The following is a 15,196-nucleotide window of genomic DNA, read 5'->3' as shown; positions in this document are numbered from 1 at the left end:
GGGTGGCTTACAAATAAAAGTTATAAAGTCATTATAAAAATAGAAAAAGTGTAGGAATAGAAAAATATAAAAGAGGGAAGCTAAAAGGTGGAGAGTCTTTAAGCTACCAACCACCCCCAGGTGCCTGGTACAAGGGGAGGGCTGGAACTGTAGGACTCAGTCAGGAATGGAGCAGCTGGAATGCAGTGCAGGGAGACGGACTTACGTGTATGCTTCAGCGAAAGGAATTGTGTTGAAGCTTAGTGGTTTAGAAAGAACCGTGATTGCAGAGACTCTGCCACCAATGAGAAGCTCTCCTGGCCTGTAGTGGTTCTGTGGGTCCACCTCATCCCCCTTCAGAGTCAGGGGGCATTTGGCTCTGAGCCTCCCCCAGGCTCCCTGGGGCCACAGGAGCAGCAAGAGCAGCAACATGACTTGTGTTCCTGATGGAGCCTCCAGCCCTGTAACTGCTTTGAACAAAGTGTGAGAAGAAGAGGTGGAAGAAACCAAGGCCTTCTTCTAAGACAGAAGCTCTGGGGGCTTCCCTGATCCAGACAGACTCGGGACCAGGCTGCACGTCCGAGGGAGACGGGAGTGAACGCAGCCTCTGCCTGCCCTAAAAGCCTCCCCAGGCCCTCTCTTGCTCCAGACCCATTTATTCATCCAAGGCTTTCCAAAGCCATGACATCAGCCAACAAGCCTCTAGTGTGACGTTGAGGTGGAAGCATGTGATCGATGGACTCTTCAGAAAGGTTGCAGGAGGGTCTCTAGAGACTGAGCACCAAGACCCCAGAGAAATCACTAGGATTTGGGTAATGGCAAGGAAGGAGAGAAATCACCTCTCTGAACTCTGAATGAGCCAACAGGCAGATGCCCAGAGGGAAAAGTCAGGGATGGGCTCCAAACTGTGAAGGTGAGCCAGCAGGTGACACAGGGGAGTTTGGCCCCAGACCTCTCTAAGGAAGGCCAATCCAGCTGTGTCTCCTGATGCTTGTTATCTGTCAGGGACTTACGCTTCTGAATAGCTTCAGAACAAAACCTTGTGGCTTGTGTCCAAGTCTTTGGGTCTGAATCCTTCGTAATAAGTAAAACTCAGTGGACCTCCGTTAAGCCTTTTAATCTGTTGGCAGATTGCTGGGAACGCCTTTGGCCCAGGAGAGATCAGAAAAGTCACACACCAGGCATTTCTATAAAAGTATTTATTTACAGAAAGCAAAATGAAAGCAAAACATATTTAAAGGGCTTTGCTCTCAATGAGAGCAGCCTGGCTTACTACATGCCTGCACAAAAGGAAAGAAGAAGAACTGAAAACAAGTCCGGGCAGGTTCCTCCCCCCAGGGGATGCATTTAACACGTGAAAAGGAGACAATCAAATTCAACCTCTTCACCCGGCCAAAATGATTAGATACAATAGCCACCTTAATCTGCAGGAGGAAACTTCATCTTTTGGGGTCTTTCTGGCTTGTAAAAGGGACAGCTCGGAAGAACAGGAGCCCTGAATCTACCTCCCTCTTTCCCCATTTGCAGAGTCTTTCTAGGTACAAGGTCTTCTTCTGTCTGCCCTCCTGAGCTCGTTGTTGTTGTTGTTCAGTCATTAAGTTGTGTCTGACCCTTTGTGACCCCATGGACCGTCGCGCGCCAGGCCCTCCCACCTCCACGATCTGGGCATCCACCTATGGCTACGGCCAGGGCGTTGGCTAGGAAAAAATGTCCGTCTCCTCGATCCCTGCAGGCCGTCTTGGCAAGGAGCCTGCCCAGCACCCTCAACGCCTGCCCTGTGTCCCAGCGCAGCCCCCTGCTCTTGCTCAGCCACGCAGAATGTGGCCAGCTGTCAAGGGAGGGCGCACTAATCGCCGCAGGTGTGCAGCTTCCCTGTAGAAATGGGCTGAGATCCCATCGCCAAGGCGGGACTGCAGGGCTGGCAGGCAAACTGTCGAACCCGTAGTACGAGGATGTGAGGCTGGAGCCTCCGGCGGGAGCTTTGCTGATCTCCTGTTGGCAACTGATGCTGCAAAAGGCTCTATTTGTAATCTTAATGTTTGTTGTTAGCTGTAATTGTCCTATGACCAAGGTATATTTTCTATATACAGTTTTATATATTCCCAACTTTTTAAATATAATATATTTCTAATAAGTATGATGTGCTTTTTTGTTGTTTATTGGTTCAGTCGCTTCCCGCTCTTCGTGACTTCATGGACCCCACAAAAGACACACACAGTCACCAAAACTCCAGAAAAACAGCCAACAATGATTTAAAATCACACCCCCTCTAACCCTGGGGCTGGGGACTGAGCCCGGTTTCAAGGGCTGATTGAAACAGGGCCAGGGTGCAAGCCAGGGGACTCCCAGGAGGAGGGCTGTCCAGACAGCAGGCCCTGTGAGCCTGGGAGGGGGTTGGCTAGATGACCTCCAAAGCTCCCTCAAACTGTTCTCTTTTACGCGTTTCGGATTCCCCCAAGCCACCTGTGCAGGGGAGATCATCCTGGGCCACAGGAGGGCAGCCAGTGGCCTCCAAGCGCCATGAGTGGCTTGAGTAAGCGAGCCCAGCTGCATGAAAAAGAAGTCAAAATTCTCCCAGACATGAGGAAAAAGGTTTCAGTGCCCTCAGACAAGGAGGGACAGGACCTTCAGTATCCGGCAAGGGGACCCCTTTGCCCAGCCGGGGCACAGACTGTATCCCTCACAGAAGCTCTAATTCCCTTGATCCTCATGAGGACTAGGAGGCTGTTCTCTTCTGTTCCTTCTTTAGAAAATAGCCTTTGGGATGGTAGAGGGTGCTCTGTCTCCCTTCAGCGACCTCCCATTCCCTTCTCACAGCCAACCCGTGTGTTTGTGTGTGTGTGTGTGTTGTTGTTGTTGTTTTCCACAGGGTGGATGTGAGGAATCTCAGCCTGTTCCTGCCGCCTGGTGCTGCGGAAGTGAAATTCCAGCCCTCCTGCAGCACCCTGAAGTTTGAAGCCTTTTTAATTGCTCACAACATTGATCTCTACCTACTCACAAACGTACATTGTTTAAAGTATTTTATTGTAAACCGCCCAGAGTCCCTCTTCTGGGAGAGATGGGCGGTGGCTAAATATGAGAAATAAATAAATAAAATAAAGCGATCTAGCCTTGTTCCTGACTCCTGTCTCTTGACCACTAAATCTTTCCAGGAGGTTCCTTGGTCAGTATTTCTATGATTCCCTTTGCTTGTATTCTCCCTAATGACTTAAGGCTTCCCTGGATCAGTACCCCGTAGGGAGAAGGGGGCAGCAAGGTAAAGACAGCGAGGCCTTTACCACACTCCTCCCGGTTCCAGAAGGTAAAATAAAGTACCATTTCCTTTGGCTGCATCTGCGCGTGACCTTAACACGCATCTGCGGTCTTGGGGGAGGTGGACCCTCCTTCCTGAAAGCGCTGAAACGGGTTGGATGAGCATCGGTCAGGGATGCCTGCTCTGGACCAGAGGACCTTTGAAGTCCCATCCAGCCCTGACATTCTCGAATGCTCTGATCCTAAAGAGCTTTGTATTTCTCAAAGCGAAAATTGGTAGCTCAGGGCTGAACACTGGAGTCCTTGGTGCTCCCTGAGCCTTGGAGTTTTCTTGCAGATGTTTCATTGCCAGGTTAGGCAACATCTTCAGCATGAAGAGGGAGTGGGCCTTGCTCTCTGTTGATTTACTGTCCAGCTTGTGTTGGTGTCTCTCCTTGGGAGTTCCTTGATTGGGCTCTTGTTTGCTGCTGGGTTGGTTGGCAGGGCTGATCCGACTGTCCTGTCCTGGGGCGGCCAGGACAGTCAGATTCCCTGCGGCTCGCGGGAAGGACCTGAGACAAGGAGGCCCCTCCGCCTCCCCACTGAGACCCCCAAATATCAGTCATCACAGTCCTTGGAAGAAACAAAGTACAATAAAATATACCACCCTGAGGGGACCCTGAAGGATTTTCTGCAAACCTGCAGACTTAGGAAACAAGGCGTGGACACACAGCCATCGTCCACACCTCCTGGCACGCAAGGACAGACCACACCCAAACGCATTTAAAAGACGCTGCACGGACATCCCCAGAAGGATACGGCATCTCCTGCCATCTTTGCGGCGCTTCACAATCCCTTTCCGGTTTTAGCTCCCTGAAAAGTTTGGCATCATCCTCAGGTTGGTCCCCCTCCTGCTGACCCCTTCCTTGGTCCAGATCCCACCCAAACCAGTTCCAAAGTCCAGTCCCAACCCAAATCCATCAGGGACTCCCCTCCTGACCCCCTACTGAGAAAGTGGTCCCTGGACCCCTCTTCACCTTCCCTCCATCAAGTGGTCCATCCGAGGAAGGGGACCTTCTGCACGGGGCCCCTGAGCCTGCAACCCTCCATCTCCTCCCCGCTGGGTTTGGGAGAAGCCTGATCTGTGGGGCGGGATTGCAGACCCTCCACATCCCTCTTGGAAGGGAGCAAACAGAAGATCAGAAATTCAGGGATGGAGGGAATTTTTAAAATTTTTATCCCACCTTTATTATTTTGATAAATAACTCAAGGCGGCAAGCATACCGAATACTCCTTCCTCCTCCTATTTTCCCCCCAACAGCAACCTTGTGAGGTGGGCTGGGCTGAGAGAGAGGGACTGGCCCAAGGTCACCCAGCCGGCTTTCGTGCCTAAGGCGGGACTAGAACTCACAGACTCCTGGTTTCTAGCCCAGCACCTTAACCACTAGACCAAACTGGCTTTAATCAAATGGCTTCTGACCTGGAGAGAAGGTGGAGCTGAGATGGCACTATTCAGACAGCATCAACTCAAATCATTCCAGGGTTTTCCTGCAGTCTAAAGTTTATTGATTTATAGCAAATAAAAGCAAAGGAAATTAACTCAGAGGAGAACCGCAACATGGATGAAGCTCCTGTGGATTCAAAGCTGAGAAACGAGGGGGGATCCAAGGAAGGGAAAAGAGGTTGGGCTCTGCTGGGCAGACAGCGGTTGATCCCCAAAATCACTTCTCAGAAAGGGGGGATCTCAGTATGCAGAGCATCTGGGATCTCTCCGGATCCAGTGGGCTGGAATAAGCGCCAGATGGATTTTGGGTTAAGGGGCTGTGGGGTGGATGGTTGCAGCCATTGCCCTCAATGGGGGTCTGTGCTGAGCAGGAGAGGTTGGGGGGTCTGGAGAGACAGGCAGGCCAAGAGTTCCTGGGGACAGACTAGATGGCCTCTACTCCCCTCCCGATTCCCCTCCCTCAAAAGAAAGAGAGGCGTGGAAGGAAGCTGCTGGGTCTCAGCAGGGGAAGGTCCAGGCTGCGATTCTACTCCTCTCGCCAACCCACCGCCTCGAACTTCCATCCTTCAAGGGTTGCAAAAGAGGCAGAAATTCATCAGCTCCTGAAAAAACATCCTTTTGCATCTGACAGCAGGAAGCGATAGCAGGATTAACTCATGAGTGCTGTAAAAAAAAGCGATATGGGAGAAAATTAGAATATATGGTGAAACCTTCAATTAAATATAGGGAAGATCTTTTTGGAGAGTCTGCAGAAAAAACATGGGGTGGGCTTCCCCTCCCCTTCCCGTTCAGCTCCCACAAGGAAGGCCCACCCTGCAGGGGGTGGTTGATGGGCAGGGACCGAATGGAGGGAGAATCCGCCCCTTGCAGGGAGGAAAAGGCTGCGAAGGACCGGGGATTCCTCCCCCTCTCATCTCCCCAGACTCGAAGGGGGTCCGAGGTCAGCCGAGGGGCTGCAAAGGGAGGCTGCAGCGTGATGCTGCTGATGTGGAATTTATCCCTAATTGGCTTAATTTGGGAGTGAATCAAGAGAGGAGGCCTCCCCCCCCCACAGATATTCCATACTGTGTTAACCAAGAAGGTGGTGCTACGATGGGGGTGGCAGGAAAGGACGGAGCCTGGTGCAACTTACCAGAACTTCAGTGAAATGGCAAAGGGGGGCGGGAAGGGAGGGCAGCCCACAAATTTGGGGTGATCCTTCCCCTTCCCCCAATGACCTGAATGGTCCCCCTCCTTTCCTTCCCTTTTGAAATTTCCCAAAAAGGGGGAAACATCCGGGACAATGTTTTAGTGTTGTGTGTTTTTGTTTTTAATTGTATCAGCTTTTGGGGTCCCCTGGAAGGAAAAGTGACCAAAGACCTCAGAAAAAGATTTGGGGGATCCAGATAATCTTGGAAAGTTTTGCTGCAGAAAGTAAATGAGCCCAATTCCCAGCATGGAGGATTTGAGCATCATTCAAGGCTCCTGCAGTTACTTAAGAGGTATTTTTGGGGAGAAGACAGAATTAAACCCGTTAGTTCCTGGAGGGGAAGGCAAAGTGCTCACCTGCAGGTTGTTGGATGGAGGTTGCTGAAAAGAAAGAGAGAGAGAGAGAGAGACAACCAATACTGAAAAAGGTCTGGAGCACTTAGGGGTCCCACTCTCAACTGACAGCCCATAATATGTTGCATTATATACTCTTACAGCCTCTCCAAGAATAAAGCTTTCTAAAGAAATTTCCGATCAATCTGGGCAACGGATTACGCAGGATCATGCCCTCAAGGGATCCCCCCAAGGATTTCCCTCTTTCTATGGCTGCTTGGTGCCATCGGAGGATCTGTGGTGGCTCAGTGGGGCCACCAGCCTTGGGACTGGGGCGGTCCAGGAAGACCTTCTATGCCATCTTGATCAGATGCCTCCCCTACATGATCGCCTCCCCATCTCTCCTTATCCAGCCCCAAAGACTCACCTTTCTTGCTCTTCAGGTAGAGGGAGAGCCCCACAGCCAGGAAGGCCACCCCCAGCACGGCCCCCACGGCCCCCGTCCAGAGTTTGCTCCTGGCAGAGTTGGAGGAACGCGGCTCTGGGGAGGGAGAGGGAGAAGGAGCCCAGCGTGAGCAGGAGGATGAGGGCCAGCTTCCTCCATGGGGTCCGTTCTGGCTCTGCACTCCAGAAGGGTCTTGCCAGCCCCAGAGGTGCCCCCTTCTCGGGCAGGATGGCGTCCGCAGAGAGGGAGGGCAGGGAAGGGAGGAGGGGGGGGCTTACCCCACTGGACGGTGACGGGGGCCTCCAGGCTGGCGTGCCCCACCTGGCAAGCGTAGATGTCCCCACGCTCGGGCCGGGTCTCCAGCATCACCTGGCGCTGGTAGGTCCAGTCTCCGTTCTGGAGCTCCTCCCCGAAGGCGACGCCCTCCTTCTCCGGCCGCCCATTCTTCAGCCACCGGATGTTGATCTCCAGGGGGTAAAAGCCCATCGCGGTGCAGAGGAGGATGGTGTTGGGGGACGCGGGGTCCGCCTTGGTGGGGGAGATGGTGACGGTGGGCTTGGCTGGGGGGGAAGCAGGAGGAGAAGGAGGGACATGGGAGAATCAGCAGGGCCAAAAGCAGGAAGGATTTTAATTTTTAAATTACGGAATGGAGACAAAATAATAAACTTGGCCTCTACTAAATAAAAGCAAAGATTAATTCTAGAAGATTTTTTCAAAAATTAACAGAATTGGAAAAAGGTGAAATATTGTCTTTGGAGACACCACTGGACTCTCAGGTCTGAATTTAGATAAATCGACTCAAGGCAGGAAACGTGGACTGGCCCCGATGGATGTTTCGAGACTGCAAAACCCAACCGAGAGAGGCCGGACCTTCTTCCCAGCCAGGCATCAGTCCGACTCCGGAAGAGACGCCTGTTCGGCCTCCGAGACTTTAACGCCCCCTATTCACGAGGGGCAAATCCCTCCAAGGACATCCACGGAGCATAATCCGATATTATTTGCGTGGTGCTCTGGAGCAAAACTTCCTTTCAGAGGGGGGACGAATGATGGGTTGCGACCTCATGGCGCCATCCTACAGAAATGCCAGGAGGAATTGCATTTCCTTTCCAAAGTAAACAGGAATCTCTGACAAAACCTTTTGGGAAACAAGGAAAGCATGTATGGGGGGCCGTTTATTAAACTGACAGCAAAACAAGGAGGAGAAAACACTAAAAGGGAGGAACAATTAGATGCCAAAATACGAGCGCAGACGTAACCCCAAAAGACACCCGATGAAAGAACGGCAAGAAGCTAATTTACTGGAAATGGAAGAATTCCAGGAGAAAATAAAATTGGCAAACAAAAGAACTTTGAACATGCAGATAAACAAGGAAACTTCCCAGCCTTTCAGCTTCGAAAAAATAAAGAAACGCAGACAAGATCAGCAATTGTTACACCAACGATCAGAAATCATGGAAGAATTGGCAGCTTTTTCAAAATAATTATATTCCATGGCTGACATCGATGAAGCTGCCCTGAAGAAATATCTTGAAAGGCTGGTTATCAAAGGATTTTATTGCCCAACGTGGACATATAGTAAGCAAACCTACAACTATCCAAGAAACAAAAGTGGCAATAAAAAAAAGCAAGGAAAGGGCAAAGGAGCAACCATCAGGGGTAGCCGTTTACTTCTCTCAATTGTCCAAGTCCTCTCAAGGAAGATCCATCCCCCCTCAGAAGACTAACAAGTTCCAAATTCCCCTTTCAGAGCCAGATGGACAGAAGAGCTTCTCGGGGATCTTGCGCTGTGCCGGATCCTTGCTGGGGGTGCTTTGGGGGAATTTGGGGGGGAGACCAAAAATAAAATATAAATATTATTTTATAATATCATTTATATTATAAACAAACGAAAATGTAAATAATAAATAAATAAAAATAAAAACGCAAAACGCAAAATACAAATATTAATTTAGGCCATGTGCAAGAACTCTGGGAGAGAGAATCAAGATTTTAATGGGTTTCTTTAAACTCTGTCCCCAAATCAGGAACTTTCCAGCTATGAGACGGAAGTGATTCGGCTGAAGGGGAAGCTGGGTCTGTCACGAAAAAGGTGGTTCCAAGGGGGGCTTTTCTCCCAGGCCCCCAAAATTGGCCAAGCAAGGGTGGGGTCCTTGGTGCTCTCTCCCAGGCCCCCAAAATTGGCCAAGCAAGGGTGGGCTCCTTGGTGCTCTCCATGGCCAGACTAGGCAACCCCTTCAGTGCCAAGGGGGAGTGGGCCCTGCTCTCAGCTGACGTACCGCGGCTTCGCTTGGCCTAACAATGTTTCTCAGCCTTGAATCAGCTTCTTCTCAGGCAGGGGGAAAAGTCCCTAAACCATTCCCTAGGACTGAGGTCTGCGTCTTGGTTTAAACACGGAATCAGAAGTATAATTTCTAGATCATTTCCTCTATTTGTTTGTTTCTTTGTTTGTTGGATTTAGAAGTGCCGGACTCCAAGTAAGTCTGAATAAAGAATAGAGAAGGAAAAGAAGGAAAATGTCCAGAGAAAGGGCAGAAGGACAGGCGAAAGAAACGGCCTTGCCAATCCCCCTTTTCAGACCTTTGGAAACGGATTATTTATCCTAAAAGGCCAAACATTTCCTGGCTGGAAAGGGGGACCGGGAGGCCCTTTGATCGATCGATCGGTCGCTAAGGATCTATTTGGGAGGAGGGAGACGTTGCTGGGTTCTCCACCCCCCACAAAAAAATCATCTTTGGGCCCTTTTCTGGAGGGGATCAAAGGGATCCCTGATTCCGGGCAGGGAGAGAGTCTGGATTCCGGGAAGGAGAGGAATATTCCGTAGATCTGGGAGCGCAGAATAAAGGAGGAGCAAAGCAGGGCTGCCAGAGGCCCAGAATTTCGATAGCCCAACACGCCCCTTCGTAGCCCAGAAGGAGCCCAAAATCTGCAACCCACAAACAACCAAAATTTCCGCAGCTGCTCTCTAAAACTCGCCCGATTAGGCGGGAAAAGTCCATGAGGGAGAATCTTAGTACATTTAATGGATTAAGGAAGGGGGGGGTCCCTTCTGCATCCCCCCCCGAAGCCCCTCCCTCCCTCCCGGACTCACCTCTCCGGCCAATCACAGGGCCGCCCTGGAGAACCTCGTAGTTGCGCCGGCAGAAGGTATCCACTTGGGCCCTCTCGTACTGCAGGAGGTCCTTATCGCTGTTCCAATAGTCGGCAGCTGGCTGCCCGAACTCGGTCACGGCCACGAACTTGCCCAGGTCGCTGTCGAAGCGGGCAAACTCCTGCCGGTCGTAGAACTGCCTGTACAGGAACCGCACCCGCTGCGTCCCGTTCAGGAAGCGGCAGTCGGCCTTCCTCTGGATCAGGAAATGGGCTGCGAGGAGGAGGAGGAGGAGGAGGAGGAAGGCCGTCAGGAGGGAGTCCGGGGCCCATCGCTCCCAGCCGGGACTGCAGGAGGGACCCACCTGGGGAGGGGGAGGGGAGGGCGCAGACCTGCTAGGGAGGCCGATGGATGGCCTCTGGAGGGCCCACTGGGAGGGGGAGGGGGACAGCCTCTAAAGGGAGATTCATAAAGAAAAACGAGTTTCTGTTGAAGGAAAAATACTTTTCCCTAAAAGCACTTTTCCCGCTTTCCCTTTCGCTTTCCTTCTCCTTCCTCTTTTAACGCAACAAACTCTTGAGGCCCCGGAAGGTCCGGCCAGGGGGGGGGGTGAGGGAGGGGCCCCGGCCGTGTCTCGAAAGGGGGTCCCTCTCCGTCCTCCTGGGGGGTCTGGAGGGAGGGGGGGCAGAGACCCCGCGGAGATCGAGGCTCCCGCAGGCTCCCCCCTCTCTTGCCCTCGGCCCCTTCCCCAAAGTCCCTCCTGGGGGTCCCAGCCCCTTTCCTCCCCTCCCCCCCAGCCCCCTCCTTACCGGGGGGCTCCTTTCCCCCTTCGCTTCCGGGGATCCGGCACAGCGCCCCCACCACCACCAGCAGCAGCAGCAGCAGCAGCAGCAGGGGGACCCCGGCAGAGCCCATGGGGCTGCCCCACATGGGTATCCCAAATAGAGAGGGGAGGGGGACGGAGATGCTCCCAGCCCCCGAGGCGGAATCGGAGGGTCGGGATGGGGGAGGAAGCGTTTTTTCTGAGACTTTGACTTGGGAGTGCCCAGAAAGGCAGAAGGACCAATGGGAATTCTCGCTTCTGCAGCGTCATCGGTCTCCGGGCAGAGTCTCTCCTGATTCGCCCGGTGGAGGAGATAGTTCGGAGCAGAGAAGGAAGCGGAGAAAGGGGGAGGAGCATCCTTTCGGTCTTGGGGGGCTGCAGCTCCGGGGGGGTCCCTGCCGGCCCCAGAGGGGACCCCCCTTCCTTTGCCCTCCCCGGAACTCTCAGCCAGGCTCTCTCTTTCTCTGTGCGCCTGGAGGGGGTGGACTAGATGCCCCCTGAAGCCTTCTCAAGGCCCCGGGAAACTCCAGGCTGGGGCTGCCGGACTCTGAAGGGGGCCTGGTCCTTCCCGGGACAAGACCCTGCAGGGCCAGAGGTCCGGGGCTTCTCTGGGTACCAGCTGAGTCGGGGGTCCCTCTGTGGGGAGGCTGGAAGTGGGAGGCTTGAAGGGAGGGAGCACGCGAGAGCAGCCCCTGGGTCTGAGCCTGGAGGTGGTGCAGGGGGTGATGGGGGGGGGGGAGGCGCATCAATGGTGTCCAGACTCTTCCCCCAGCCCGCAATGCCAGAGGGGGGCCTGCCTGGAAGAGCCGGGGAGACCGATCCGGGCGCTTCTCCAGGCCAAACGGGAAGCAAATGGCCTTGGGATCTGGGGGCTGTGGGGGTCCTGGGACCGGCTTTATGCAGCTAAAACTGGCCAGATATTTGAGCTGCTCAGTGTCCTGGGACTGGGGCTGTTTCCTTAGCTGGAAGGCGGCTGCCCTCCTTGCGCGTCGGGTGTCGTGTGAACTCGGCCCTTGTAGTCTATTATCCTGGTTTGGGTGTGTGAAAGAGCCAACTGGTCTTGCCTAACCCTAACCCTCATGAAGAGGTTATTTGGGCAATTGGAAAGGCTTCAAACTACAGGGCGCTGCAGGAGGGCTGGAGTTTCACTTGCGCAGCACCAGGCGGCAGGAACAGGCTGAGATTCCTCATATCCACCCTGTGGAAACAACAACAACAACAACACACACACACACACAGACGGGTTAGCTGTGCCAAGGGAATGGGAGGTAGCTGAAGGGAGACAGAGCACATCCCAAAGGCTACTTTCTAAAGAAGGAACAGAAGAGAACAGCCTCCTAGTCCTCATGAGGATCAAGCGAATTAGAGCTTCTGCGAGGGATACAGTCTGTGCCCCTGCTGGGCAAAGGGGTCCCTTTCCTGGATGCTGAATGTCCTGTCCCTCCTTGTCTGAAGGCACTGAAACCTTTTTCCTCATGTCTGGGAGAATTTTGACTTCTTTTCATGCAGCTGGGCTCGCTTACTCAAGCCACTCATGACAGCTTGGCTGTTCAGACTGCCCTCTGCAGAGACCCCCACTTGCCAGTCCCCCTCCTTGGCATCTCTGCCCTCCTTCCCTCATTCCATCCTGGGCTCAGGAGGGCACAGTCCCTAAGCTGCCCCCTCAAATATGTGGGTGGGTCATTAATGCGGGGGGGGGGGCACTGAGCCCTGATTCTCCTCCCTCCATCCAAGGAGGGCTTGAAGTCTTCTGGAAAGCCCATCCTCATGAGCCTGTGGAATTCCTTGCCACAAAACCTGGCTGGCTTTCGCAGGAGAGGAGATCCATCAAGGGCCATGGATCTGGAGGAGGCCGCATTCACTCCGGATCCCATTTGCAGGGGAACAGGGGAGGGAGAGGGATGCTCCCCCAACTCCTGCCTGTCATGCCCAGAGATGAGGCTGGCCTGGTGCAGGTGGACACCCCCCCCCCGCCCTTTGCTCCCTCCCTCAGGAACAGTGGGGGGCAGAGAGGCCCCCCTTCCCCTTTTGGGACCAGCTCTTGCTTGGTTGCCCATCCTGTGGGAGATGCCCCCCCCCCCTTACACACACACAGCCTGGAAGCCTCTGCCAAGCCAACATCTCAGCAGCAGGTCGGCGCAGCAGCAGCAGAAGCCAGCTCAGCTCTAGGGGCCAAATTGTGGCTAAGAACTAGCTGCAGCCCAGACAAGTCTCCTGATAAGAGGAAGGGGGAAAGAACCACGGATGCAGAGACGCAAAAGTGGCTCAGAAACAGATGGTAAAACACAGGGCAGGTTAAGCACTAAGGCAAATGAGGCTGGGGAGCCCTTGGGGGTAATAAAAGCCCCCCCTCCCCCAAAAAGGCAGGGAAGAGGGTCCGGGCCATTTCTGCAAGAGCCCCATAGCGCCCCCTGGTGGGCAGAGGAGGAGTGGCACCGAGAGGCTCCCTGCCCAGCTCAGCGGCTGATGGCGCCCAGGGTGGTCCAGCTCCCCTTGCGGTCCCCCTTCCCCCGTGCTGGAGAGGGCTCCGTGGGCCTGCCCATGTCCTTGCTGGGGCGCATCAGGGAAGCGGATTCGCACTAGACCCAAAGAGGGATTTCAGCCAAAATCCAGACCCCTCGAATCGGAGCCTCTTGGGGAAGAGTAGCTCCTTGAGGTCGCTCTGCTTGTAGCCCCCCAGCTGCGTCTGCTGTAGCCTTCGCAGGAGTCTCGGGAGGGCTGGTAAGCTTAGGGGGGCAAGAAGGAGAGGAGAGCGTAAAGGAGGCTGCCATTGCACGAAAGGGTTAGGCGTCCTGCGGGAAAGGCGGAAGGGCGGTTACGGTGCCAACGTGAGGGATGGGCAGAGGGCAGAATGTGGACGCTGGACCCGAGGCCCTGGCATGCAAGTCCCACACCAGGCAGAAGGCAGAATTCTACGCGGTGCCTTCCCACAACGCCAAAGCCGCCCCGGCTGCGGGACCGTTCTGGGTCTCAAGGCAGCAGGGACCTCGTGCATCAATGCACCATCAGGTGCATAACCAAGAAAGGTGGCTTTGCTCTGAGGGATTTTTCGGGCACGAAAGCCGGCTGGGCGACCTTGGGCCAGTCCCCCCCTCTCAGCCCAGCTCACCTCACAGGGTTGCTGTCCTGGGGAAAGCAGGAGGAGGAGGAGGAAGGAGTAGCAGGCATGCTTGCCGCTGTGGAAGGACGGACAGTCCTAAAATTGGGGGCACCTGGGATCACTCTCCTCCCCCTTTGAGCCTGGAGCAAGGAAGGCAGGGCGGCTGTGAAAAGCCCTGGGTCTGGGACAGCTGCTGGTGGGCGCGTCGGAGAGAGAAGAAGAGGACAGGAGGAAGCGAGGGTGGGAGCAGCAGTCAAGGCTTGGAGCAAAGCTAGAGAAGGAGTAAGTGAGACTGTCCACTCGAAGGAGAACTGTGTTCTAAAGGTAGGAGTAGCATTGTTGGTGTGTAATAGTTATAGTAATAGAGTAGTATAGTGATAGTTATAGCTTAGTGACCTCCATGTATTAGTCAGAATAGGCCTAGTATAGAGTAGTAGTATTACTGACAGAAATATAGGTCAGTTGGAAATTGTATTAGTTGGTCACCTAGCTAGGGAAACAAACGCTTTTATACAGTGAGCAGTGGTTTTCTAAGTGAAAGAACCCCCCCCCCCCCGCCCCATAAAAGGGGTGATCACAGGTCTTCCTCTGCAGTGTCTTATTTGGGAATGTCCTGGTGAGTCTGAGTAGACAACCCCTGGGTATCAAACGAACCTTTTACAAATTGGTGGCAGAGGTGGGATATCCAAACTGGGATTCCCAGTCCAGCTTTAAAGGGGAGTTTGTTCAGACTCACTGGATTCCTGAAACCCTGTACATGAAAAGGAGGGCTTTGATTGCTAAAGGGAGCGAGCTTGGGCCTTGCAGGCCATGCACTTTGCAAGCCTTAGCTAGGATACTGGCTGCAGGGAACAGACCCTTGAGAAAACTGGAACTAGAGAACTAGAGCCTTAGAAAACAAACCAGGATGGAAAAGGCGGAAGGGGCTGGAATTCCTGCAGCCACAGAGGAGGCTCCCACCACAGACTCAAGTGTTCGGGATAAGCCAGTGGTTTCACCCAAGGAGAAAATGGGAAGGCCGGAAAGGGGGCCAGGGCCAGAAACTTGGGCAAACCTGGTCCCAGAGATGTTGAGGCAGCAACTGGAAGGAAGGCTCTTGAGAGGGGCGGAGAGAAGAGACAGGCTGGAGTGGGAGAAAAATGAAAGAGAGGCACGAAAAATAAGAAAGGCGGGATAGACTATAAGTAAATAAAATAATTTACTCCTCCCTCTCAACTAAAGTAAGAAAAAATAACCTAACTACTTCTTATTGCTATTGTTTATACAAATAATATCTGAAAAAGAAAAATATCCATCTCAACCCTTAAAAAAATCCTGCTGATAAACATATTTAAATAATTATCAAGGTAAACCAAAGTATTTAAGCTAAAGCAAAATAACTTGCCAACATCTTATTACTGTTATGTATTTAGCAAAGCCACTTGGTTAATACCCTTTTACCAAAAATGAAAGTGCTATCCAAAGAGCAAATACCTATGTCTAAACCTGAAAGACCACCCTGACAA

At 53.2% G+C, this 15,196-nt stretch overlaps 2 protein-coding genes across 2 annotated transcripts in view; both read right to left on the bottom strand.

The window, feature by feature from the left end:
- LOC134488789 (uncharacterized) overlaps positions 1-10,713 on the bottom strand; it is a 107,560-nt gene extending 96,847 nt beyond the window's left edge. The window contains exon 1 of the mRNA XM_063291135.1: positions 10,578-10,713. Coding sequence (XP_063147205.1) covers positions 10,578-10,698 — 121 coding nt within the window. The 5' untranslated portion in view covers positions 10,699-10,713. The remainder of the gene's footprint in view (positions 1-10,577) is intronic.
- Positions 1-15,196, bottom strand: part of LOC134491913 (zinc finger protein 595-like) — a 610,720-nt gene that overhangs the window by 395,722 nt on the left and 199,802 nt on the right. The window lies entirely within an intron of this gene.

Source organism: Candoia aspera, chromosome 2, assembly GCF_035149785.1.
Source record: "Candoia aspera isolate rCanAsp1 chromosome 2, rCanAsp1.hap2, whole genome shotgun sequence".
Classification (NCBI taxonomy): domain Eukaryota; kingdom Metazoa; phylum Chordata; class Lepidosauria; order Squamata; family Boidae; genus Candoia; species Candoia aspera.
The sequence above is the reverse complement of the archived record's forward strand: the minus strand, read 5'-3'. Positions and strand labels throughout refer to the sequence as shown.